The sequence below is a fragment of the Enhydra lutris genome, unplaced genomic scaffold (genome assembly GCF_002288905.1).
Source record: "Enhydra lutris kenyoni isolate GAN:26980312 unplaced genomic scaffold, ASM228890v2 scaffoldscaffold13, whole genome shotgun sequence".
Classification (NCBI taxonomy): domain Eukaryota; kingdom Metazoa; phylum Chordata; class Mammalia; order Carnivora; family Mustelidae; genus Enhydra; species Enhydra lutris.
Window position 1 is genome coordinate 9057926 of NW_019154097.1, and position 26416 is coordinate 9084341.

Genomic DNA, 26416 nt, shown 5'->3' on the forward strand with positions numbered 1-26416 from the left:
AAACATCCTGCCAAATTTCATTCCAGGAAGGTTGCAGAAGGTTATTTCAGCCTTTCAAAAGCAAAAAACCCAAAACTCTCTCCAAACATTTAGGCAAATAGTGATTTTATTGAATCCTAGTTAGCAGGATGGAATTTTGTCATATTTTTACTGGCTCTGTGTATTTATTTTCTGGATTGTTCACTGATATACTATGTCAATTTTTATATTGTTTTTTCATTTTCTTAACCACTCTAAAAGCTCAGCATATAATAATAGTAACCTTTGTCTATCATGAATAATGAATGTCTTTTTAAAATTTACCCTTTAATTCTGTTTAATTTTTTCTTTTGAGCTTTTTATCCTTGTGGTTTTCCCTAAGAAAAAGTTTTTCCCACTTCAAGATGTAATAATCACATATATTTTCTAATTTTTACTATTTCAGATTTAATTTTTTATATGGTAATATTGGAATCTAATGACTTCTTTTTAGAGAATAGACAGTTGTTCTAGGCATATACATGAAATAATCTGCATAGAATATACAATAATATACATGGAAATGAGCCCTATACTTGGAGCCGTGACACTGGCAGTGGGCTTTGTGAATAAGGCTTCAGGAGGGGTACAGCATCCCTCTCTGGGTTCACACCCAGGGGCTTTAAGCAGCTCAGCTCCTCACCACAAATTAAAAGCACTATCCTTATTATATATTTTTAATATACGGGTATACTTCTAGCTTTGTATTTGTTTTCTCACTGATCTATCTCTATTAATACCCAAATCACATCATTTTTATCATTACTAGTTAGTAGCATTTAATATCATCTAGCAGTTTCTTCATTATTTTTCTTTTTTTTTTTCTTTTTTTACTGACAGATGGTTGACACATGGTGTTACGTTACTTTCAGGTTTACAACATAGTGATTGGACAATCCTATACATTACGCAATACTCACCATAAGTGTGGCTACCATCTGTTACCATAAAACACTATTATAATAATATTGACTATATTTCCTATGCTGTATCTTTCATCCCTGTGACTTATTTATCTTAGAACTGGAAGTCTGGACCTTTTTTTTTTTCCTTTTAGTAGAATTTACTTTTTAGAGCAGTTTTAGGTTTACAGCAAAATTGAGCAGAAAGGGCAGAATTCCCATACACTCCGGCCCCCCACACACATGTACTTCCCCACTCAGCGTCCTCTCCCAGAGTGGCACATTTGTTAAAATTGATGAACCTACATTGATACTTCCTTATCACACGAAGTCCACGGTTTACATCAGACTTCATGGCTGGTGTTGCACATTCTGTAGGTTTTGACAAACGTATAATGACTCATATCCACCATTACAGCATCGTACACAAGAGTTTCATTGCCTGTATTAGTCAGGGTTCTCCAGAGAATCAGAACTAATAGGATATATATAAAAGAGGAGGTTTGTTATAGAAACTGGCTCACTGGATTATGGAGGTTGAGAAGTCCCACGATTTGCTGCCTGCAAGCTGGAGAACCAGGAGAGCTGGTGGTATGATTCAGTGAATCTGAAGGCTTGAGAACCAGGGCGGCAGATGGTGTGAGGCCGAGTCCAAAGGCCTGAGAATCAGGGGGATGAGGGGGCTGATGGCGTAAGTTCTGATCCAAGTCTGAAAGCCTGAAAACAAGCAGCACCTATGTGTAAGCGCAGCTTTGTCCCAGCTCAAGCAAAAAGCAAATCTGCCCTTCCTCCACCTTTTCGTTCTACTGAGGTCCTCCACAGGCTAGATGTTGCCCACCTGCATTGGTGAGGGCAGTCTTCTGTACGCGGTCTACCAATTCAAATCCTAATTTCTTCCCAAAACATCCTCACAGACACATGCAGAAGTAATATTTTAGCACCCATCTGGGCACCCCTAATGCCAATCAAGTTGACACATAAAATTAACCATCACAGTGCCCTGTGCTCTCCCTGTGTATCCTTCCCTCCCTCGAACTTTTAGCAACCACCAATCCATTGACTAGCTCCACAGTTTTGCCCATTTCCAGAATGTCATAGGGTTGGAATCATACAATAAGTAGCCTTTTCAGATTGGCTTCTTTCACTTACTAATATGCATTAGTAATATTCATATGAGGGAAGTAATATTTCACTTAGGAACATCCTCCAAGACTTGGTAACTCCTTTCTGTTTAGCACTCATTTCATTTCCTTTCAGTTCATTTCTTTTTAGTGCTGAATAATATTCCACTGTTTGGGTGTTCCACAATTGTTCATCTATTCAGCTAGTGCAGGACTCCTTGGTGGCTTCCAAGTTTGGGAAATTATGAATAAAGCTACTCTAAACATCCATGTGCAGGGTTTTGGGTGGACATTAGTTTTAAATTCACTTGGGTAAATAACAAAGAGAAAACTGCTGGCTCCTGTGGTGTGAACAGTTTTGTAAGGAGCTGCTGCACCACCTTGCAAAGTGGCTGTACTGTCTTGCATTCCCAGCAGCAGTGTCTGAGAGTTCCGGTGGCTCCGCCTCCTCATCAGCCCTTGGTGTTGTCAGTGTTTTTGCGTTTCCACCATCTAATAGTGGTATCTTGTTGTTTAATTAATTGGGGCTTTAGTAGTGTATGTGAAACATTATAATGGTTCTAAGAGTCAGAACTATACAAAAAGATATACCCATAGAAGTATTGCCCTCCTCAGCCCCACTAGCCAGGTCCCATTTCCCTCTTTCTCCCCCTTTCCTGCCCCATCACAGTAGGTACCCAATCTCTTCGGTTTCTGGTTTATCCTTTGTATATTTCTTTTATACAAATGAGCAGATACAAGCGGATTCCCTAATTTACCCTTTGTCTTACATGAAGCATAGCAGAGTTTAGATACATCTTTGCACTGTAAAATGGTTGTTTTAAAGTCTGTTTCTGAAAAGAAATTATCTAGATAACCTGTGTGTCTGTCTTATTGTCTCCCCCACTCCTTGAATATTATGTTGTCTGTTTATCTGCCTGCGTATTTTTGAGTGGTAAGCATTTAATATAAAAAAATTACATGATAAATAACATGAGACCTAAGATGATAGTAATTCCTCCACAGGAATTTACATTGGCTTCTGGCAGACATGTAGGAGCATGAGTGATCCAAGTTTGAGCAATCCAAACCTTAATCCAGTTTTCAATACTGAGAGGAAGCAAAGCTGCCCTCAGTCCCTACAAGGATCAATTTACTATGAGTTCACCTTTTCTCCTAAGATATAGCCCTCCAGGGTCCCAGCCCAAAAACAAACAAACAAACAAAAAACTTCTTGGCAGGTTCTGGACTCCAGGTTTTGTCCTCCAAACCTTGAGGGGATGATATAATTCTCTTAGGAATACATGACCCCAGATGCCTTGCCCATCTCTGTTGGTTACCCAATTCTCCTGCATCTCGGCCCCCACATGTTTTCTGTCCTGTTAGCTCTTCGATGCCTTCAGACAGGTGGTTTGTAATATTTTGTTTGGCTTTTCTGTTGTCCTCAGTGGTGAGTGCCTCTGTTCTGCCATTACAGAAGCAGAAGTTCCGTCATTGCTTTTGGTATTGAGTCTAAACTGTTTCATTTTAGAGGTTATATTTAGTCCTTTTTCAAATCTATTCTTTTCCTCTCTTTTTAAATTCTTTTGTGTTTAATCAGTTCCTGTGCATGTGTATTTGTGTATGTGCACACTGTTCTATTAGCTCAGCTCTTGTTGATCTGATAGAGCTATTGTGTCTGGTAACGCATTCGCAGTAGACTGTTTCCTCATGCATTTTGTAATTTTGGACTGTGACGTCATTTTCAGAAGGACGCCTCTGTGCGAGCTGAGTGGAGGGAATGCCACGTTGAAGTAATACTGCATTTGCTTCAGTGAAGCATTCTTACCACCATCCTGAGACTGGTTTTTTATATTAATTTTTCCTATGGGTTGAGAATGAATGAATGTGAACCCCACGTGAGGCACAGGACTTGGGTTTCAGATCCTCCAAGGAGACTCTTCTCCCCATCCAGAACCCGGGTGAAGACAAATCTGCTTGTTGTTTCCCAGTGCTGGCAACTCGATTTTTTATCTGGACTATCATAGCCCAGAGGACATACCCCCTCAAGAGCCTGGCTTCCTGCAGGGTCTTGGTCCTAGCTAACTTTCTGCCTGCAAGACCTTGTCTTCTGAGGCACCCGGGTGGCGCAGTGGGTTAGGCCTCTGCCTTCGGCTCAGGTCGTGATCTCAGAGTCCTGGGATCAAGCCCCGCATCAGGCTCCCTGCTCAGCGGGGAGCCTGCTTCCCGTCCCCCTGCCTGCCTCTCTGCCTACTTGTGATCTCTGTCTGTGTGTCAAATAAAGAAAGAAGATTTTTTTTAAAGGCCTTGTTTTCTGTCCTTATCTGGATATTAAAAGACAGCCAGATATTTTTAGTAAGACCAAACATTGTCCACTCCACCATGAGTACCTGCCCAGATGGTTGCTGTATCAACTCACACACTTAACACCCTGATTTTTTGTTTCCTCTTTGTTTTGGCCTCTCCTTTGTTTTTGGATTTTCTTTATTTTCTTGAAGGCACTATTGTGCTTGTAGAAGAATGTTTATTATATTTTAGTCAGCATTGTAGTGGGAAGACTTTCAGGTTATCTGACATTCCATTGCTAGAAATAGAAGCTGAACAGGTTGGGGGTGTTTTTTTTCCCTAATTAGAATCACTGCTATCAATGGTGTTGCTAATAGGACAAGTCTGAGTATTTTATGTGACCAAATGAGCAGAACTACTATGCAAGTTTGGGACAGTAAATATTCTTTCCCTTTTTCCTTGTCTCCCCAAGAATCACCCAGACAACAGTCTAAAGGCCGATCTGCCTGTGTCCACTTCAGCCCCAGTGAAGGCAATGATGGAAGCAGACATCCAGGAGTCTCCTCTGTTGAGAAGTCCAGAGGTGAGACAGTTGGTGAGCAGCGGTGTGACAAAGGGAAAGGCTTCTTGAAGCAGGCTTCCTGTACCAGGGTGGCCAGGCCTGATGAGGAAGGAGAGGACCCCAGTTGGGCAGCAGCAAGCCTTCCACAGCAGGATAGGCCCCGGAAACCCAGCCGGCGGCAGGACACAGCACCCAAGGCCAAATGTGCATCCCAGAGAAGGCGCGTTCAAGAACTCCGAGGAGGAAGGCACTCCCCGGCTGGTTCCAGCCGGCCTGGGAGTGCCAAGGGGGAGGTGGTCCATGCTGGGCAGAATCCTCTCCACCATCGAACACCAAGAAACAAAATGACACAGGACAAGCTCACAGGAGGGAACTACTCAGATTTGCCACAGAACACGGAGGTGTTGGGGTCAGGAGTCAGGAAGTCGGGAACATCCACCCTGTCTGAGGACACCCGGATATCCAAGGAGCCTGATCCAGCACCTGGTGCTCTCTCTGGGCAGACTCTGAATATTGACCTTCTCCCTGTAGAGCTGCGGCTGCAGATAATCCAGAAAGAAAGAAGCAGGAAAGAGCTGTTTCGCAAAAAGAACAAGGCAGCAGCGGTCATCCAGCGGGCCTGGAGAAGGTAGTGGGGGGGAGGTGCCACAGCTCCTCATACTCCTAACATGACAGGCCCCGTGCTCTGTTTTTCTAGTGAACTCCACGTGCTGGCCTAACAGGCCAATTTTACTGAGCATGCCCATAAAATTCACTCACGGGTAGGTCCTTATAATTTACTCTGCATAAGCTATTTGGAAGACAGCTTTGCCAAGAAAGTTAGGAAGCACCCAGGATAGCCTGGTGTAAAGGAAAAGAGTGTTCAGTTTCTAACCAGGAAGCCTGAGTTCCGGGTGTCTGACAAGTTACCTGACCTTTGCCAGTCACGTGGCCTCCCTGACCTTCAGTTTCGTCATCTGTAAAACAGGGTTTTGTCATTGCTGCACCTGTTCTGCTTGTATGGCAGGTTGCTAGAATGAGATCTTGTGCCCTTCCTAAATTCTAAAGCACTACACATGGAAGATATTTTATTTTTCTTTTTATTTCTTTACTACCCAGGAATTAGTCATAGCCCGAGTACCTAAACCAGGGCCTGGTCATAATGGATTAAGTGGCTCTTAGATTACAAAACCCTGCACATGCACCTGCCAAGCTGGGGGTATGGCATGGGTGCTAGGAGGAGTCGTGGAGGTGTCCTGACATACAGAGACAAATTCCTCCAGGGAGTCATCATGGGAGGACTGGAGGAGTCCTTTGCTGCAAGTTTTTCACATATTTCAGAATCTCCTTCATCTGCGGGCCCCCCCCAGGGCCTAAATCTAGATGAGGCCTTAGTCATGACTGGTGTCTGGGGGAGGGCTGGAGCCATGGCCCACAGGTGGGGCTCAGGTGGCCTCCATCTCCAGAGAGAGGAAGGCCGATGGGGGAACAAAGCAAGTAAATCACTTCGAGCACAGGTGTGCCACATGTCAACACCCCTGTCAGGAGATAAAAGGGCCAGAAAGCCCCTCCTGTTGGCAGAAGGAGAGAGAGAGAGTGGAGAGAGCAGGAGAGGTTCTTGGGAGATCCAGGGAGAGGCCTCGGGGACTGTAGTGCCGAGGATTGCCTGGCTGGGAGTCGGCCGATCTGCTCCATGTGGGCACGGCCTCTGCCACAGTGCGTCCTCATGTCTGTTCGAGCCACTGGCCTTATAAAGTCATCTCCTGCCTGGTCCCCCTTGCTCTCCCCGCCACCCCAGGAAGCTATCACCATAGGGATCAGTGTCCCCATTTTTCAGACAAGCAGATTGTCTCAAGAAAAACGACTTGTCCCAGTGGTACAAATCAGGCCCCTGAAGCTCTGACTCAAGGGCCTTTCCCATACGTTCTCGGTAAAGGGGGTGTTTGCTGTGGTCAGAGTCACAGCAGCGGAGGCAGACCTCATGCTGTTCACCTCAGAACAGGCTGGAGCGGAAGGGCTGCATGGATGGGCTCACACTGGTCAAGGTAACGTTGATGTTGTCATTACTGTGGCTAATACTAGTACTTGGCATTGATCAGGCACTTGTGCCAGGGGCTGTTCTAACGAGTTTTACCTGTATTACCTGAGTCAGGCCTCCCAACAGCCCTATGAGGTAGATCGTGTTCTTGTCTCCATTTCACAGATGAGGAAGCTGAAGCACAGAGCGGTTAATAAACCCAGCAAGTTACAGAGCTAAGAAGTGCCAGTGTGGGCTCGGAGCAGAGCTACTCTGCCTCTGCAGCCAGAGATGGGCACGGTACTTGCTCCCCCTCCTTGGGGAGTTCTGCCAGATGCACATTGGCTACCATCCCAGAGGAACTTTTTATGTATTTCAGCTGAAACTGGGGATCTAAACAAGCCAGAAGGGTTTACCACATCAGGCCCCACAGCTGCTCCCTAGCCGAAATGCCTTCCCGTCAAACTGTTCTTTGACTCCTTTGAAGAGTCAGAAGCTGACAGGTCCTGTCCGTAAGTGTCCATAGCAGCAAATGAGCCTTCAGTCATCCCCTCAAGAACATTGGGCTCACAGTCTGTGTGCCCATCTGGGAGGCAATTACCCAGCCCTCTGGCTGCACCGGTGTGCAATTCTGAGACCTGGGACATTGACTCCCAGAGGGACTGTGGAATGCTGCACGTTGTGGGAAGTCACAGGTCTGGTGACAGTAAAAACCCTCTTATTGATTCTGTTACATAGCCTTACACATCTTCCATTTTAAGTACAGGAGACCAAAGCAGTGTCCTGGGACAGTGTGTCCTTGGGACACCCAAGCTAAGGAGCAGCAAGGGGTGGGGCGGAGAACAGGGTCTGGCACATAACTGCTCCACAGAGAGGCAGGCTGTCGTCCCAGGAGACACGTTAAGGACAGAGGCCGACTGGGAAATGCGCAAGGAGAGGGTGAGCAGAGGGCACCTTGGGCATGGAGAACAGTGAGTGAGGCTGAGTCTTAAAGTGTGAGTCTTATTACCAATCAAGACTTTATTTTCAAGATTGAAACAGGATACTGGGTGATCTAAGTGAGGCTGGAAAGTTGCTGTGGCTAAGAACAGTCGTATTAAACACTTCCTTTCACCTGAACATTTGTAAGCGACCTTCCTGTCAGCTCTTCTCCAGCACGTGGTAGGGTGAGTTAGCAAGGATCGGCTGGACCATACTAAGGGCCGTGAGCCCTGGGCTGAACGGGATGACTGGGCCTCTTAGGGCTCCCAACAAACCAGGAGTGCTGTTTTCCTCGAGGATGGCAGAACAGAGGCTATTACTCTGAGCCCTGGGACCATCCTGTCCTCTGGACACAGACTCAGAATTCTACATACCAGAATGATTAGGTGGAAGATGTACCCACTGAAAGCCAACACCTGGGCTCCCCAGTGAGATTTCTGCCCACAGAGAAGAAGGTGTAGACGATGCGTGTCATCACAAACCAAAGCAGCTGAACTATGGAGCAGTACCGCCCCATATCTCCAGCTTTTTCCTCCAGAGTTGGCTTTTTGGAAATGTGATCTATATTCTAGTGGAGAAATCCCATGGTTGGCATGCTACAGGAAAAAGGAGAACCCTGCAGTATGAATGAAATCAGTCTTGAGGGCAAGAGAGAAGGACTGCACCTAGCATCACAAGGAGACTTTTTAGCAGACTTTAGGAAGACCTCATTTGTCATTTGGTGTATTTAAAATCAGGCATGGGGCCTGTCTCTGCAGTGCCTTTAGGCTCCCTAGTAATTAATCAGCTACCAATCAGAAAAAAATCAGATAAACCCTGAAAAAGCTTTCCTTGGGAGTCTCCAGAACAGCTGTGTTCAATAAGAAGTTTAGGAATGCATGTGGGATAGACACCATCCAATAAACACTAGATGTAAAGACAGCCATCATTGCCATGCCCATTCCCTCTCTCCCAGTCCAGGCCCCAACCTCCAACAGAATGAACTTAGTAAAATACAGCTCTTACTTTTGCCACCGCTTTTTTTTTTTTCCTTAAGATTTATTTATTTTAGAGAATGAGCCGGCACATGGGGGAGAGGGGCAAAGGGAGAGAGAGAGAGAGTCCTAAGCAGACTCCATACTGAGCACAGTCCAATGTGGGGCTCAGTCTCCTAACCCTGAGATTATGACCTGAGCCAAAATCAAGAGCTGGACACTTAACCAACTGAGCCACGCAGGTGCCCCACTTTTGCCACCCTTTTTAAAAAAAACCTCTGCAGATCCCCACCAAGTACACCGTACAGATCAAGATCAAAGTCCTTAGCTGGACTTGGCTGTTGGGTCAGACAGCACTGAGTTTGAATGTTGATCTCTCTTGGCTTTAGTTGTGAGAACTTCTCCAAATTACTCAGCCTTTTCCCTCCACCAGTTTTGAGAGATAATTGACATACAGCCTTGTATAAGTTTAAGGTGCAGAGCATAATGACTTGACTTGCATATATAATTCATATGAAATGATTACCACAGTAAGTTTAGTTAGGGTCCATCATCTCAAGTAGATATTAAAAAGAAGCAGTGGGGAAAAATTGTGTTTTTTTCCTTGTGATGAAAACTCTTAGGATGCTCTCAACAACTTTTATCTATATACCGTAAAGCAGTGTTAATATAACCATCATGCTGTACATTATATCCCCAGTACTTATCTCCTAACTGGAAGTTTGTATCTTTTGATCATCTCCACCCAGTTCCTCCTCCGGTGACCCCCTACCTTTGGTAACCACAAAATCTGGTCTTTTTTTTTTTCCTTTTTAAGATTCCTCATATAATAAGTACAGTATTTAGCTTTCTCTGGCTTATTTCACTTAGCATAATTCCCTCAAAGTCCATCCATGTTGTCACAAATGGCAGAATTTCCTTTTTTATGGCTCTTGTATGTAAACCATAATTTCTTTATCCATTCATACATGGATGGACAACTTAGGATGTTTCCGTGTCTTGACTATTATAAATAGTGCTAAAATGAACATGGGGATGCAGGTATCTCAACATAGATTTTAATTTCCTTCTACATATATCCCCAAAAGTAGAACTGATGGATCATATGTAGTTCCATTTTTAATTTTTTGAGAAAAATCCATATTGTTTTCCATAGTGGCCAAACCAATTTACTATTCTACCAACAGAACAGGGCTCCATTTTCTGCACATCTTGCCAACATTGGTTATCTCATCTTCTGATAATAGCCATGCTACCAGACACAATGTGATCTCTCATCTTGGTTATAATTTGAATTTCACCTACAATTAATGATGTTGAGCACCCTCTCATGAACCTGTTAGCCACTCATGTATCATTTTTGAAAAAATGTCTATTCAGGTACTTTGCCCATTTTTTCCAATGGATTATTTGGGATTTTTTTGCTATTTAGTTGTAGGAGTTCTCTATGTATTTTAGATAATAACCTCTTATCAGATATATGATTTGTAAATATTTTTCCCATTCCACAGATTGTCTTTTCATTTCCACATATTGTCATTTATTTTGCTGTGCTTAAGCTTTTTATTTTGTAGTTCCACTTCTTATTTTGTTGTTTGTGCTTTTAGCATCATATCCAAAAAAAAAAAAAAAAAAAAATCATTAGCAAGGGAGTTTCTTTTCCTGAGTTTTAGGAATTTCTGGTCTTACATTTAGGTCTTTTTAATCCATTTCCAGTTAATTTTTGCAAGTGGTGTTAAGATAAGGGTCTAGTTTCATTCGTTTACATTTGAATATCCAATTTTTCAAGCACTGTCTATTAAACAATTGTGTTCTCTCCACTGAGGCTCCCTTATCAAATATAGTTGACCTTATATGCATGGATTTATTTCTGGGCACTTAATTCTCTTCCATTTGTCTAGGCATCTTTTTTTATATGGGTACCATACTGTTTTGATTACTATAACTTTATAATTTATTATATATATATATAATATATGTAATATATATTATATATATAATATAATATATTATAATTTAGTTTGAAATCAGAGGTATGAAACTTCTCCCCTTCTTTTTCAGGATTGCATTGGGTACTGGGGTCTTTTATACTTCTATATGAATTTTAGAATTTTTCTACTTCTTTTTTTTTTTTTTTTTTAAAGATTTTATTTATTTATTTGTCAGAGAGAGAGAGAGAGAGAGAGAGAGGGAGAGAGAGTGAGCACAGGCAGACAGAATGGCAGGCAGAGGCAGAGGGAGAAGCAGGCTCCCTGACGAGCAAGGAGCCCGATGTGGGACTCGATCCCAGGACGCTGGGATCATGACCTGAGCCGAAGGCAGCTGCTTAACCAACTGAGCCACCCAGGCGTCCCGAATTTTTCTACTTCTGTAAAAAAAAAAAAAAAAAAATGCCATTGGATTCTTGATAGGGATTGCATGGAATCTATAGATGGCTTTGGGCACTACAGATGTTTTAATAATATTCTTCCAATCCAAGAACACATAGTACCTTTCCAATTATTTGTGTCTTCAATTTATTTCATCAGTGTTCTGTAGTTTTCAATGTAGAGATCTTTCATCTCTTCAGTTGAATTTATTCATATTTGTGTGTTTGTGTGTGTGTGTGTGTGTGTGTGTGTGTGTTTGTATATATGTCTTTATTCATTTTTTTCCCTTTTTTTAAGTTAACATATAATGCATTATTTGCCCCAGGGGTACAGGTCTGTGAATCATCAGGCTTACACATTTCACAACACTCACCATAGCACATACCCTCCCCAGTGTCCATAACCCAGCCACCCTATCCCTCCCCCGCAGCCCCCAGCAACCCTGTTTGTTTCATAAGATTAACAGTCACTTACAGTTTGTCTCCATCCCAATCCCATCTTGTTTCATTTTTCCTTCCTTAATCCCCTGACCCCCCGCCCTGCCTCTCAAATTCCTCATATCAGAGAAATCCTACAATAATTGTCTTTCTCTGATTGACTTATTTAGCTTAGCATAATACCCTCTAGTTCCATCCACGTCATTGCAAATGGCAAGATTTCAGGGCTTTTTGATGGCTGCATAGTATGCCGTGTGTGTGTGTGTATCACCTCTTCTTTATCCATTCATCTGTTGATGGGCAACTAGGTTTTTTCCATAGTTTGGCTCTTGTGGACATTGCTGCTATAAACATTCAGGTGCACATGCTCCTTCGATCCCTACATTTGTATCTCTGAGGTAAATACCCAGTAGTACGATTGCTGGGTTGTAGAGTAGCTCTATTTCCAACTTATTGAGGAACCTCCAGAATGTTTTCCAGAGTGGCTGCACTAGCTTGCATTCCCACCAACAGTGTAGGAGGGTTCCCTTTTCTCCACATCCTTGCCAACATCTGTCATTTCCTGACTTGTTAATTTCAGCCATTCTGACTGGTGTGAGGTGGTATCTCACTGTGGTTTTGATTTGTAGTTCCCTGATGCCGAGTGATGTTGAGCATTTTTTCATGTGTCTATTGGCCATCTGGATGTCTTCTTTGCAGAGATGTCTGTTCATGTCTCCTACCCATTGGTAAGTTCTTTATAGATTTTGAATACTAGCCCTTTATCTGATATGTCATTAGCAAATATCTTCTCCCATTTTGTTGGTTGTCTTTTGGTTTTGTTGACTGTTTCCTCTGCTGTGCAAAAACATTTAATCTTGATGAAGTCCCAATAGTTCATTTTTGCCCATGCTTCCCTTGCCTTTGACCGTGTTTCTAGGAAGGAGTTGCTGTAGCTGAGGTCGAAGAGGTTGCTGCCTGTGTTCTCCTCTAGGATTTTGATGGCTTCCTGTCTCACATTTAGGTCTTCCACCCATTTTGAATTTCGTCTTTGTGTGTGGTGTAAGAAAGTGGTCCAATTTTTCCAATGCCATTTGTTGAAGAGACTTTTTTCATTTGGACATTCTTTCCTGCTTTGTCAAAGATTAGTTGAGGGACCATTTCTGGGCTCTCTATTCCGTTCCATTGATCTATGTGTCTGTTTCTGTGCCAGCCATACTGTCTTGATGATGACAGCTTTGTAATAGAGCTTGAAGTCTGGAATTGTGATACCACCAACCTTAGTTTTCTTTTTCAACATTCCTCTGGCTATTCGGGGTCTTTTCTGGTTCCATATAAATTTTAGGATTATATTTTCCATTTCTTTGAAAAATTTGATGGTATTTTGGTAGAGATTGCATTAAATATGTAGACTGCTTTAGGTAACATAGACATTTTCACAATATTTGTTATTCCAATCCATGGGCATGGAAAATTTTTCCATTTCTTTGTGTCTTCCTCAATTTCTTTCATGACTATTCTATAGTTCTCTGAGTACAGATTCTTTGCCTCTTTGGTTAGGTTTATTGCTAGGTATCTTATGGTTTTGGGTGCAATTATAAATGGGATCAACTCCTTAATTTCTCTTTCTTCTGTCTTGCTGTTGCTGTATAGAAATGCAACTGATTTCTGTGCGTTGATTTTATATCCTGACACTTTACTGAATACCTGTGTGAGTTCTAGCAGTTTTGGGGTGGAGTCTTTTGGATTTTCCACATAAAGTATCATATCATCTGCAAAGAGTAAGAGTTTGACTTCTCTGCTGATTTGGTTGCCCTTTATTTCTTTTTGTTGTCTGATTGCTGAGGCTAAGACTTCTAATACTATGTTGAATAGCAGTGGTGATAGTAGACAGCCCTGCCATGTTCCTGACCTTAGGGGGAAAGCTCTCAGTTTTTCCTCACTGAGAATGATATTTGCTGTGGGTTTTCCATAGATGGCTTTGATGATATTGAGGTATGTACCCTCTATCCCTACACTGTGAAGAGTTGTTTCATTTTGTTTTTTCCCACTGTGAAGAGTTTTGATTAAGAAAGGATGCTGTACTTTGTCGAATGCTTTTTCAGCATCTATCGAGAGTATCATATGGCTCTTGTTCTTTCTTTTATTTTTTTATTTTTTAAAGATTTTATTTATTTATTTGACAGACAGATCACAAGTAGGCAGAGAGGCAGGCAGAGAGAGAGAGGGAGAAGCAGGCTCCCTGCTGAGCAGAGAGCCCGATGCGGGGCTCAATCCCAGGACCCTGGGATCATGACCTGAGCCGAAGGCAGAGGCTTTAACCTACTGAGCCATCCAGGCGCCCCTCTTTCTTTTATTAATGTATTGTATCACATTGGTTGATTTGTGGATGTTGAATGAAACTTGCAGCCCAGGAATAAATCCCACTTGGTTGTGGTGAATAAAACTTTTAATATACTATTGGATCCTATTGTATTTTGGTGAGAATTTTTGCGTCCGTTTTCATCAAGGATATTGGTCTGTAATTCACCTTTTTGATGGGGTCTTTGGTTTTGGGATCAGGGTAATGCTGGCCTCATAAAATGAGTTTGGAAGTTTTCCTTCCATTTCTATTTTTTGGAACAATTTCAGGAGAACAGGTATTAATTCTTCTTTAAATGTTGGGTAGAATGCCCCTGGGAAACTGTCTGGCCCTGGGCTCTTTTTTGTTGGGAGATTTTTGATGACTGCTTCAATCTCCTTACTGGTTATGGGTCTGTTCAGGTTTTCTGTTTCTTCCTGGTTCAGTTTTGGTAGTTTGTATGTCTCTAGGAATGCATCCATTTCTTCCAGATTGTCAAATTTGCTTGTGTATTGTTGCTCATAATATGTTCTCATATTGTATTTCTTTGGTGTTGGTTGTGATCGTTCCTCTTTCATTCACGATTCTATTAATTTGGGTCCTTTCTCTTTTATTTTGATATGTCTGGCTGGGTGTTTATCAATCTTATTAATTCTTTCAAAGAAACTGCTCCTCGTTTCATTGATCTGTTCTACTGTTCTATTTGTTTCTATTTCCTTGATTTCTGCTCTGATGTTTATTATTTCTCTTCTCTTGCTGGGTTTAGGCTTTCATTGCTGTTCTTTTTCTGGCTCCTTTGTGTGTAGGGTTAGGTTGTGTACTTGAGACCTTTGTTTCTTGAGAAAGGCTTGTATTGCTATATACTTTCCTCTCAGGACCGCCTTTGCTGTGTCCCAGATTTTGAGCAGTTGGGTTTTCATTTGTTTCCGTGAATTTTTTTCAATTCTTCTTTAATTTTGTGGTTAACCCATTCATTCTTTAGTAGGATGCTCTTTACCCTCCATGTATTTGAGTTCTTTCCAATTTTCCTCTTGTGATTGAGTTCTAGCTTCAGAGCACTGTGGTCTGAAAATTTGCAGGGAATGATTCCAATCTTTTGGTACTGGTTGAGACCTGATTTGTGACCCAGGATGTGATCTATTCTAGAGAATGTTCCATGTGCACTAAAGAAGAATGTGTATTCTGTTGCTTTGGAATGAAGTGTTCTGAATATATCTGTGATGTCCATCTGGTCCAGTGTGTCATTTAAAGCCTTTATTTCTGATCTTTTGCTTAGATGATCTGTCCGTTTAAGTGAGGGAGGTGTTAAAGTCCCCTACTATTATTGTATTATTGTTGATGTGTTTCTTTGATTTTGTTATTAATTGGTTTATATAATTGGCTGCTCCCATGTTAGGGGCATAGATATTTAAAATTGTTAGATCTTCTTGTTGGACAGACCCTTTAAGTATGATATAGTGTCCTTCCTCATCTTTTATTATAATTGTTGGCTTAAAATCAAATTTATCTGATATAAGGATTGCCACTCAAGTTTCTTTTGGTGTCCATTAGCATGGTAAATTGTTTTCCACTTTAAATATGGATGTGTCTTTGGGTCTAAAATGAGTTTCTTGCAGACAGCGTTATCGATGGATCTTGTTGGATTTTTTTTGTTGTTTTGTTTTTTAATCCATTCTGATCCCCTGTGTCTTTTGATTGGGGCATTTATCCCATTTACATTCAGGGTAACTATCAAAAGTTATGAATCTAGTGCCATTGTATTGCCTGTAAGGTGCTGTTACTGTATATTGTCTCTGTTCCTTTCTGGTCTGTTACTTTTAGGCTCTCTTTGCTTAGAGGACCCTTTTCAATATTTCCTATAGGGCTGGTTTGGTGTTTGCAAATTCTGTTTTCGTTTGTCCTGGAAGGTTTTTATCTCTCTATTTTCAATGACAGCCTAGCTGGATATAGTATTCTTGGCTGCATATTTTTCTCCTTTACAGCTCTGAATATATCATGCCAGTCCTTTCTGGCCTGCCAGGTCTCTGGGGAGAGGTCTGCTGCCAATCTAGTATTTCTACTGTTGTAGGTTACAGACCTCTTGTCCGGAGCTGCTTTCAGGATTTTCTCTTTGTCACTGAGACTTGTAAGTTTTACCATTAGATGACAGGGTGTGGACCTATTTTTACTGATTTTTGATGGGGGTTCTCTGTGCCTCCTGGATTTTGATGCTTGTTCCCTTTGCCAAATTAGGTAAATTCTCTGCTATAATTTGCTCCAATATACCTTCTGCCTCTCTTTCTTCTTCTGGGATCCCAATTATTCTAATATTATTTCATTTTATGATATCACTTATCTCTCAAATTCTCCTCTTGTGGTCCAGTAGTTGATTGTCTTTTGCTCAGCTTTTTTATTCTCCATCATTTGGTCTTCTACATCACTAATTCTCTCTTCTGCCTCAATTATCCTAGCAGTAAGAGCCTCCATTTTTTATTGTACCTCATTAATAGCTTTTATTTCAACTTGGTTAGATTTTAGTTTTTATTTCTCCAGAAAGGGATTCTCTAGTAAACTCCATGCTTTTTTCAAGCCCAGCTAGCACCTTGATAATCGTCATTCTGAACCCTAGTTCTGACATATTACTAATGTCCATATTGATTAGGTCCCTAGCCATTGTACTGCCTCTTGTTCTTTTTTTTGTGGTGAGTTTTCTACCTTGAGATGAATGAGAGAACAAAATACTAAAAGGGTAGCAATGACCCCGGAAAAACATACACTAACCAAATCAGAAGAGACCCAAAACTGGGGGGAAAAAAGAATATATATATATGTGTGTGTGTGTGTATTTAGACTGGTGAATAGAACAGAGCCACACACCTGATTTTGGGTGTATTTTAGTCTGTTAGAAGAAACTACCTCCCAAAATTTTAAAGAAAGAAAAACTTATATATACACAAAAGTAAGGCTAAACACAATGAAGGGATGGAATATGATTGTAAAGATGAAAATTTAAAAAGATACTAAAAAAGGAATTGATAAGAAATTGGCTGAAAAAAGAAAAAAAAGAGGAAAGAATGTGATCAGCCTGGAGACTAGAACAAAGCCATGCACTAGATTTAGGGTATATTTTGATCTGTTAGAAGAAACTGTATCCCAAAATTTTAAAGAAGAAAAAACTCTATGTATAGAAAAAGTAAGGTTATATACAATGAAGGGATAAAATATGAAAAAAAAAAGATTTTTAAAAAGGTATTGATAAGATAAAATACTTAAAAACAGGGAGCCTGGGTGGCTCAGTCATTAAGCTTCTGCCTTTGGCTCAGGTCATGATCCCAGGGTTCTGGGATCGAGCCCCAGGTTCTGGGATCCTGCTTGGTGGGAAGCCTGCTTCTCTCTCTTCCACTCCCCCTGGTTGTCTTCCCTCTCTTGCTGTCTGTCAAATAAATAAAACCTTTTAAAAAATAGTTTAAAACATTAAAGTAGGAAGGAGAAATTTTTAAAAAATAGAATAAAAAATAAAATAAAAAAGAAATTAACTGTTAAAGACTAAAGGTTCATGGAGGGGTGGGATAAGCCATGAATTCTATGTGATGCCTTCCCCTAGCGCTGCAGTTTTGCAGTTCTCATTGATCAGTGATCTTGGTCTTGGCTAGATGTTCTTGCTGATCTTCTATGTAGGGACCTGTTGCAGTGATTCTCAAATGTCTTTGCCCAAGGCAGAATTGCACTGCTCTTGCCAGGGGCCTAAGACTCTGCTCTAAAATGTGCTCGGTTTTGCTCTTAGGAGCTTTTGTTCCCTGACCACCTTCCATATAGCTTTAGAGGAGGAGAATGAAGATGGCGGCCTCCCAGTTTCTGACCCATAGGAGCCTAGAGTTCAGGGCCCCTCTCCTCAGTGCGTCCTTGGAGAAAAGCAGGCAATCCCTCCCGTCTCCCTGGTCTCTGGCTGCACTCTGAGCTCACCCAGCCTGTGACTGAGCCTTTCTATCTCTGGTGCACAGCCCTGTTTGGAGTCTCCAAACCCAGCAGATTCCTGCAATGTACTCCTATGCCACTCCACCCAGAGGAAGAAGGGGGTCTCTCCGGATCTGCCACTTGTGGGGTCCCTGCTCTAGCAGTGGCCTGTGTCTTAGATCTCAGTTTAAGGTAACCCCGAGCTGAGAAACCCCCACCCCCATCCCAATGGCTCAGTCTCTGCAGCCAGCTTCCCTGCTCTGATACCTGGCAGCTCTGCCACACTCAGATACCCCTGGTCTTTGCGACCGCGCACATCCTGAGACCACGAGGTCTCCACCCACCACTTAGCCTCTGGAATGATGTCCCTCAGTGGAGCAGACTCCTAAAAGTTCGGATTTTGTGCCCTGCTGCTCTAATGCTTGCCAGGAGCCAGCCCCTCCCCCGCTGTCTATCTTCCCATGTCACCTCAGATTCACTTCTCCACACATCCTACCTTCCAGAAAGTGGTTGATTTTCTGTTCCTACAATTGCTGCTCTTCTCTTCTATCTTGAGTTTGTAGGTGTTCAGAATGGTTTGATATTAGCTGAACCCCTGGGACCCAATATTTAGGTCTCCTACTCCTCTGCCATCTTGCTCCTCCCTCTCCTACTTTGTTTTTGATGCTGTTATAAATGAGATCATTTTATTACTTTTCAGATAATTTGTTGTTAGTGTTAGAAAATGCCACTTATTTTTGCATGTTATTTTTGTATCCTGCAACTGCACTGAATTTGTTGAATAGATCTAACAGTTTACCTGGTAGAGTCCTTAAGGTTTTTTATATATAAAGTCATCCGTAAATAGAGATTAACTTCCTTTACTTGCACAATGTCGTTTTTTTTTGTGTTTTTTTTTTTTTTGTTTTTTTTGTTTTTTGTTTTTTGTTTTTTGCCTGATTGTTCTAGCTAGGACTTCCAGTACTTCTAGGACTGTGTTGAATAGGAGTTGAGTAGACACCCTTATCTTGTTCCTAATCTCATAGGGAAAGTTTCCAACTTTTCACCATTGAGTTTGATGTTAACTGTGGACTTGTCATATGTGACCTTTATTATGTTGAGGTATATTACTTCTGTACCTAATTTCTTAAGTCTTTACCATGAATCAGGTGTTAAATCTTTTTCAAAGATTTTATTTATTCATTTGAAGAGGTACAGAGAGAAAGAGAGAATGAGCAGAGGGAGAGGCAGAGGGAGAAGCAAGGCTCTCCACTGAGCGAGGAGCCTGATGTGGGGCTTGATCCCAGGACCCCAGGATCATGACCTGAACTGAAGGCAGACACTTAACCATCTGAGCCACCCAGGTGCCCCAGATGTTAAATTTTGTAAAATGCTTTTTCTGTTTCTATTGAAATGATCATGTTTTCCTTTCATTCTAGTAGTGTAATGTAGCACCTTAATTTTATGTATGTTGAACTATCTTTTCATGTCAGGGGTAAATCCCACTCAGTCATGGTAAATGATCCTTTTAATGTGGTGAAATCAGTTGCTATTTTATTGAGAATTTCTGCATCTATATTCATTAAGAGTGTTGGCTTGTAGTGTCCTTTCCTGTCTTTGGTATCAGGGTAATGCTGACATCATGAAATGAGTTTGTGAGTGTTCCCTACTCTTCAATTCTTCTTTGGGAAGAGTTTTAAAAGGATTGGCATTATTTCTTCTTTTAAAGATTTTATTTTTAAGCTATCTTTACACCCAACATGGGGCTTGAACCTACAACCCCAAGATCAAGAATTGCATGCTGTATTGACTAGGCCAGCAGGCACCCTGGCATTAATACTTTAAATGTTTGGTAAAATTCACCAGCCATCTGGTCCTGAGCTTTTCTACACTGGGAGGTTTTGATTACTGATTCTGTCTTCTTACTAGTAATTTGTCTATTCGCATTTTCTATTTCTTCTTGACTCTGTGTTGGTAGGTTGTATGTTTCTATTAACTTCCATTTCTTCTAAGTTGTTTAGTTGTTCCTAGTAGTGTCTTACTGTCCATTGCCTTTCTATTTTATCAGTTGTAATGTCTCCTTTTTCATCATAATTTTGTTGATCTGCATCATCTCTTTAGTCTAGCTAAAGGTTGTCAATTTTTTTTCAAAGAAACAACTCTTAATTTTGTTAATGTTCTCTGCTGTTTTCCTGCTATTTCACTTATTTCTGCTCCATCTTTATTTCACTCTTTCAGTAATTTGGGGCTTAGTTTGTTCTTTTCCTATTTTCTTAAAGTGTAGGAGTAGGTTATCTATTTGAGATCTTTCTTCTTAACGTAGGTATTTATTGCTATGAAGTTCCTTCTTAAAACTTGTTACTGCAGGGGCGCCTGGGTGGCTCAGTGGGTTAAAGCCTCTGCCTTCGGCTCAGGTCATGATCCCAGGGTCCTGGGATCGAGCCCCGCATCGGGCTCTCTGCTCGGCAGGGAGCCTGCTTCCTCCTCTCTCTCTGCCTGCCTCTCTGCCTACTTGAGATCTCTGTCTGTCAAATAAATAAATAAAATCTTTAAAAAAAAAAAAAAAAAAAAACCTTGTTACTGCATTCCACAAGTTTTGGTGTGTTGTATTTTCTTTTGTTTGCCTCAAGATACTTTATTTTCCCTTTGATTTCTTCTAACATGGAAAATGTTAATTTCCATGTATTTGTGTATTTTCCAGTTTTCCTCCTACTGATTTCCAGTTTCATACTACTGTAGTCAAAGAAGATACTTGGTATGGTTCCAGTCTTCTTGAATTTGCCACACTTCTTTTTAAGACCTAAGATATGGTCTCTTCTAGGAAATGCCCCATGTGTGCTTAAGAAGAATGTCTATTCTGTTGCTGGATGGAATGTTCTATATGTCAGGTCAAATTGATCTCTAGTGTTATTCAAATCCTTTTTTTCTTTACTGATGCTCTAAGTGATCTATCGATTGAATGTGGGGTATTAAAATTCTCAGCTATCATTGTATTGCTGTTTATTTCTGCTGTTAGCGGTCAGTTTTTGCTTTTATATGTTTAGGTGTGCCAACGTTGTGTGCATAAATATTTACAAATATTATCTTCTTGGGGGGCCTGGGTGGCTTAGTTGGTTAAGCAGCTGCCTTCGGCTTGGGTCATAATCCCAGGATCCTGGGATCGAGCCCCACATCAGGCTGCCTGCTCAGCGGAGAGTCTGCTTCTCTCTCTCCCTCTACATGCTGCTCTGCTTACTTGTGCTGTCAAGTAAATCTAGTAAAATAAAATAAACCCCAAAAAAACAAATATATCTTCTTGATCGATCGACCTTATTATCATTATATAATGGCCTTCTTTGTGTCTTTTTTACTATATTCACAGTCTGTTCTGTCCGATATAGCTACCTGTGCTATTTTGTTACCATTTGCTTGAAATACCTTTTTCCATCCCTTCACTCTGAAGCAGCTTATCATTGGATCATTTTTTTTTTCCAATCTACTGAGCCATTCTATGTCTTTTGGAGGACTTAATTCATTAACTTTTTAAATGATTTTATTTATTTATTTGAGAGAGAGAGTGAGAGCATGAGAGGAGAGAAATCAGTGGGAGAAGCAGACTCCCCGCCAAGCAGGGAGTCCGATGTGGGACTCGATCCCAGGACTCCAGGATCATGACCCGAGCCGAAGGCAGTTGCTTAACCAACTGAGCCACCCAGGCGCCCCAATTCATTAACTTTTAAAGTAATTATTGATAAATAAGGAATTACTATTGCAATTTTTTTTTCTGGCTGTTTTGTAGAACTGTTGCACCTTGTTTCTTATCCTGTCTTGTGTGTTCTGATATCTTTTGGTATCTGTATGCTTCTTTATCATGTTTTGTGTAACTAGCACAGTTTCTCCCTTATGGTTACAAAATATCTTCTAGTTATGACACCCCAAACTGGTAACAACTTTAATAGCACTCCTAAACTTTACACTTTTTTACTCACCCACATTAGCTTACTGATGGTGAAGTTTACATATTTTTTATACTGTATACCCAATGAGGGACTACTGTAGTTGTATTTTTATTAAGTTTTTGAACTTTAAAAAAAATGTTAATTTAGAGAGAGAATATGGGGTGGAAGAGGGAAAGTCTTAAGCAGACTCCACACTGAGCAGAGTGCCTGATGCAGGGCTCAATCTCATGACCCTAAGATTATGACCTAAGTTGAAACCAAGAGTCAGACATTTAACGAACTGTGCCACGCAGGCACACCTAAATTTTTAAACTTTCACACTAGAGTTGAAGTACATTATGCACAACCATTATCATATTACAGATTCTAATTTTGACTATGTGTTTACCATGAACAGTGAGTTTTATGCTGCCTTCTGATTTAGCATCCTTTTACTTCCACTCAATTCCCTTTAGCATTTCTTATGAGGAAGGACTGGTGATTATGGATTCCTTGTTTTAGATTGTTCTTTATCTCTCCATTTCTGAAGGACAGCTTTGCCAGCTATAGAATTCTTCCCTTTAGCATTTCTTATAAGGAAGGTCTAGTGATTATGGGTTCCTTGTTTTAGTTTGCTCTCTCTCCATTTCTGAAGGACAGCTTTGCCAGCTATAGAATTCTTAACTGACAGTTTTTTCCTTTCATATTTTAAATATATTGTCCTATTCTTCCATGCCTGAAAATTTTTTTGCTGAGAAATGCATTTATAGTCTTATGGAAGTTGTTTTAAATTTAACTTCTTTAGCTTATTTGAAAATTTGAGTTTTGACAATATAATATGTCTTAGTATACCACTATTCAGGTTCTATTTAGAGTTTTTTGGGTTTCATGGGTCTGGATATCCATTTCTTTCTCCAGGTTTGGGAACCTTTCAGCCATTACTTATTTAAACATATTTTCTGTCCCATTCTTTCTGCTCTGGAATTCCCATAATGCATTTCTGCTCTTCATTTTGCTCTTCTGATTTCAAATGTCCTGTCTTCTAAGTGACTGGTTCTTTCTTCTACATGGTAAAGCGTACCTTTGAAGTTCTCTATTGAATTCTTCAGTTCAGACACGTATTTTTCAGCTCTAGGATTTTTTTAAATGTTTTTTGTTGTTGTTGTTTAACTCATTTTGTTCATGCATTATCTTGCCAATTTCATTTGGTTGTCCGTGCATTCTTGTAGTTCACTAAACTTCAGGGAGTTTCTGAATTTTTTATAGAACAATTCATAGATTTAGGTTTAGTTAGCAGAGTTTTATTCGTTTCCTTTGACAGTGTCCTGTTTACCTCATTTTTTGTGATTCTTGATTTCTGATGTTGCTGAGTGGTCTTCTCTTCCACACCTTACAGGTTTGCTTTAGCCAAGACAGTTCTTCCCGGGCAGCTCAGTTTGGGTTTCTGGACCTGTCTACTAGTAACATCCTTGGGCAGGGAGAACCTTGCTATCAGAGCAGTCTATTTGGGGGCAAGGGAATTTGACTTTGTGCTGCTGCCTGAGAACAGCTGGGTAGGCCTACTGGGTTGGTTCTCTGACCAAGCGAGGCTTTAGGAGGGACTGTGAGTTGCCTGGGGTTTCTGGTCAGGCCTACTACATGTTTGGGTGGCTGGGTACTAGATTTAGCAGTAGGTGGGGCTATGAATTCACTTCCATGAATTGGCAGGGCAGCAGGACAGGCCCCAAGGCATGCACCGCTTGTTTGGGGGCTCAGTAAGACAAGACTTTACATTGACTTCCCTAGCCAGTTGGGGCCACCAATTTTGCCTGCATACAGGGATAGAGCCAGGCTACTTTCTGTTTAAGTGCCACTGTAAGAAGGGCTGTTGGATGGGCTACATAGCTTCCTGTGTGCTGTGGCTGGGTTTCCCAGTCCCATGGGCTGAAGGCTGTAATCAGCAATGGCTAGGGCTATGAGTTATCTTCCTTGCCCATACAGGTCAGGGAATTGGCTCAAAGGCCTAAAAAGCTCTATAAGGTTGACTCAAGCTGACCTGTATCACAAGCTCCCTGGGTATACAGGGCCACTATTTTTTGCTCTACAAATATTCAGCTGTGTGTGCTGTACCTCCCTGCTTGAGTTTGCAGAGCTATGCAGCTTTCTAGGTGTTCTGACCATGCTTTAATCATGCAGGGCCAGGAGCTACACTCATGTGTGGGACAGGCTGTACCTCAGCTCTCCACCTGAGCTGAAGCAGACTAGACTGCAAGGTTGACAGAGCTCTTTTGAGGACCCAATCAGGCACCCTGCTGTGTTCCCTGGTCAGACTGCACCTCTGTTTTGGCTCTGCAGATAAGCAAAATTAAAGGTTGAGACTACTACATGGGCACTACAGGTACAAACTTGGTCTACCAAGATCCATGTCCTGGCTACTTTTAACCCCTTCCCTTCCCCATCAGTCAGATTCCTGGAGATCAAGCCCTAAAGATTCCCTGGCAGCTGTCATGGGTGAGACCAGAAGAGGGGTTCCCAAGAAGTGACCCACAATGCTGGGGGAGCTGGATTCCACCATGGGTTCTCTTTTCCCATTTGAGGAACCATACAAAGGCTCAAGACAGACATTTTGGCGTGGTGCTACACCAGCCTGGTGTGCATTCTACTATGTAGTACAGTCAGCATGTAGGTGTTCCTCATATGCCAATGCAGTGTATCTGGTCTCTGTGATGCAAAGGGCTGCAACCTCACTCCCATATTCTAGCACTCTCTCAATAGTGTCTTATCTGTGAATAGTTAATTGTTCTTGTAAGGGGAAGCCAAGTCCAGAACAACCTATGTTGCCATCTTGGTAACATCCCATCTACTCAGCCTTTATCAGACTCCTCATGTCTGCCTCATGGATTTATTTTTGGCTTAATCATAAGGAAAATGCCTGATATATAACAGACTCTGAACAAATGTTGGCTCCTTCCACAGTGTAGTATAGCATTCCATTTTTCCTTCACCAAATACAAAGTGCTTTAAATATATCTCATTACTGATTTTCTGGCACATATGCCCACACCTCTGCTTATGCCAGTTCTGCTGCCCAGAGTATCTTCTCTGCCTGCTAAGCTCCTAACACATCCTTTAAACCCAGCACAAACACCAGCCTTATAAAGCCTTATCAGACCACCACCAATTTTCAGTCCCCACATTGTCCCATGCCATCTAGCTCCTCATTCTTGCACAGTACTTCTCATACTGCATTTATGTGTTTAGACATTGGCTTGACTGACCCTAAAGGCAGACTCAACTGATTCCTAGTTCAGTAAGTGTCTGATTTAAAAAAAAAAAAAAAAAAAAAAAAAATCAACATTAAACATACTGCCACTGTAAAGTAGAAATGGGAGCTTAAATGAATCTCCCAGTTCATCAAGTACTATTCCTATAGCTTCCAGGAAACTTAAGTTCCACAGTACTATGATCTTAAAGCCTCTCTCTTCTGACCCCACCAGCTACCAGCTTAGGAAGCACCTGTCTCACCTTCTGCATATGAAGGAGCTTGGAGCCAGAGATGTGGACAGATGGAGCCGAGAGTGCCTGGCATTGCTGCTCCAAATTTGGAGGAAAGAACTGGAACTAACCTTCCCAAAGAACACTGCAGTAACCAGGACCACAAAGAGTTCATCCAAGGGCAGCTCAGGCACAAAGTCCACTAGACACTCAGTACTCAAGCAAATCTACGGTAATTGTCCTTTGGGCACTCTGTGGTTGACAAACATCCCCAGAGTGTTGCATCAGTATCCAAAATAGAATTTAATTACAATGGGCAAACCTCCATTCAGGTAGGCATTTTATTATTCTATTTCCAGGCACCAAAAGAATCCTCAGCATCCACATTTAATGCCTCCAGCAGCTCTGGGTCAGAATTGGTTTCATTATGCATTCTACCATTTCAACCCAGAGAGCCTTCCAGCCAAAATGTCTTCTGCTGGCCTTCATTACTAAATGCCTCATCCTTTAAACCCCTCAAGACCACTGCTTGTGTCTTCCCATTACCCATTTGGAGGGCTCCAGGAGCAGGAAGACCCTGTCTGCCTCACTTTGACCTTAGGGTTGCCCTTCTGTGGGAATGCCCCAAACCCATGCACTACAGTAAATACCTGTTCAGCAGATGAGCTGCTTTAAATGGAAACATTTTCAGCTCTGAAAAAAGCCCATCCAAATAAACCCAGCAGACGCAAGCCTGGCTAGCTCCCCAAAAGAAAAACGTTGAGCCAAGGCACCTTTAGAAATAGACTTGCAGCCCAGGCAGCAAAACTTCAGGACTTTACCCTTGGCCTACATGGTATTTCCACACCATACCTAATTTATCTTGGCAGATACCAACAAGCTCAAGCCTTTACCTCAATGAGGAATTTAGAACTTGGTTAGGCTACAGCTGTCATGGTCAGAAATGGTCATTGTTGGTTATTTCAGGTTGTTCTCAAGAAGGAAAAGTACCTTATCCCACAAGATCTTCCAGAGCTTATCCTGTGCTGCGTCTCAATTCAGGTAAGGCAGCCAGTGCACTGGCAAAACAGACTGGGGAGAGACGGGGGAAGAATTTGCCTTGTTTCATCCCCAAAGGTGGAAGATATCACAACAGAGACTGCCAGGGGTTTCCAATGGTCATTTGATT

General features: G+C 41.6%; 1 protein-coding gene across 1 annotated transcript in view; it reads left to right on the forward strand.

The window, feature by feature from the left end:
* The window catches only part of LOC111146079 (inversin), a 173571-nt gene that overhangs the window by 143286 nt on the left and 3869 nt on the right, over positions 1-26416 (forward strand). The window contains exons 14-16 of the mRNA XM_022501461.1: positions 4779-5496; positions 25251-25480; positions 26215-26289. Of these exons, the coding sequence (XP_022357169.1) occupies positions 4779-5496; positions 25251-25480; positions 26215-26289 (1023 nt within the window). The remainder of the gene's footprint in view (positions 1-4778; positions 5497-25250; positions 25481-26214; positions 26290-26416) is intronic.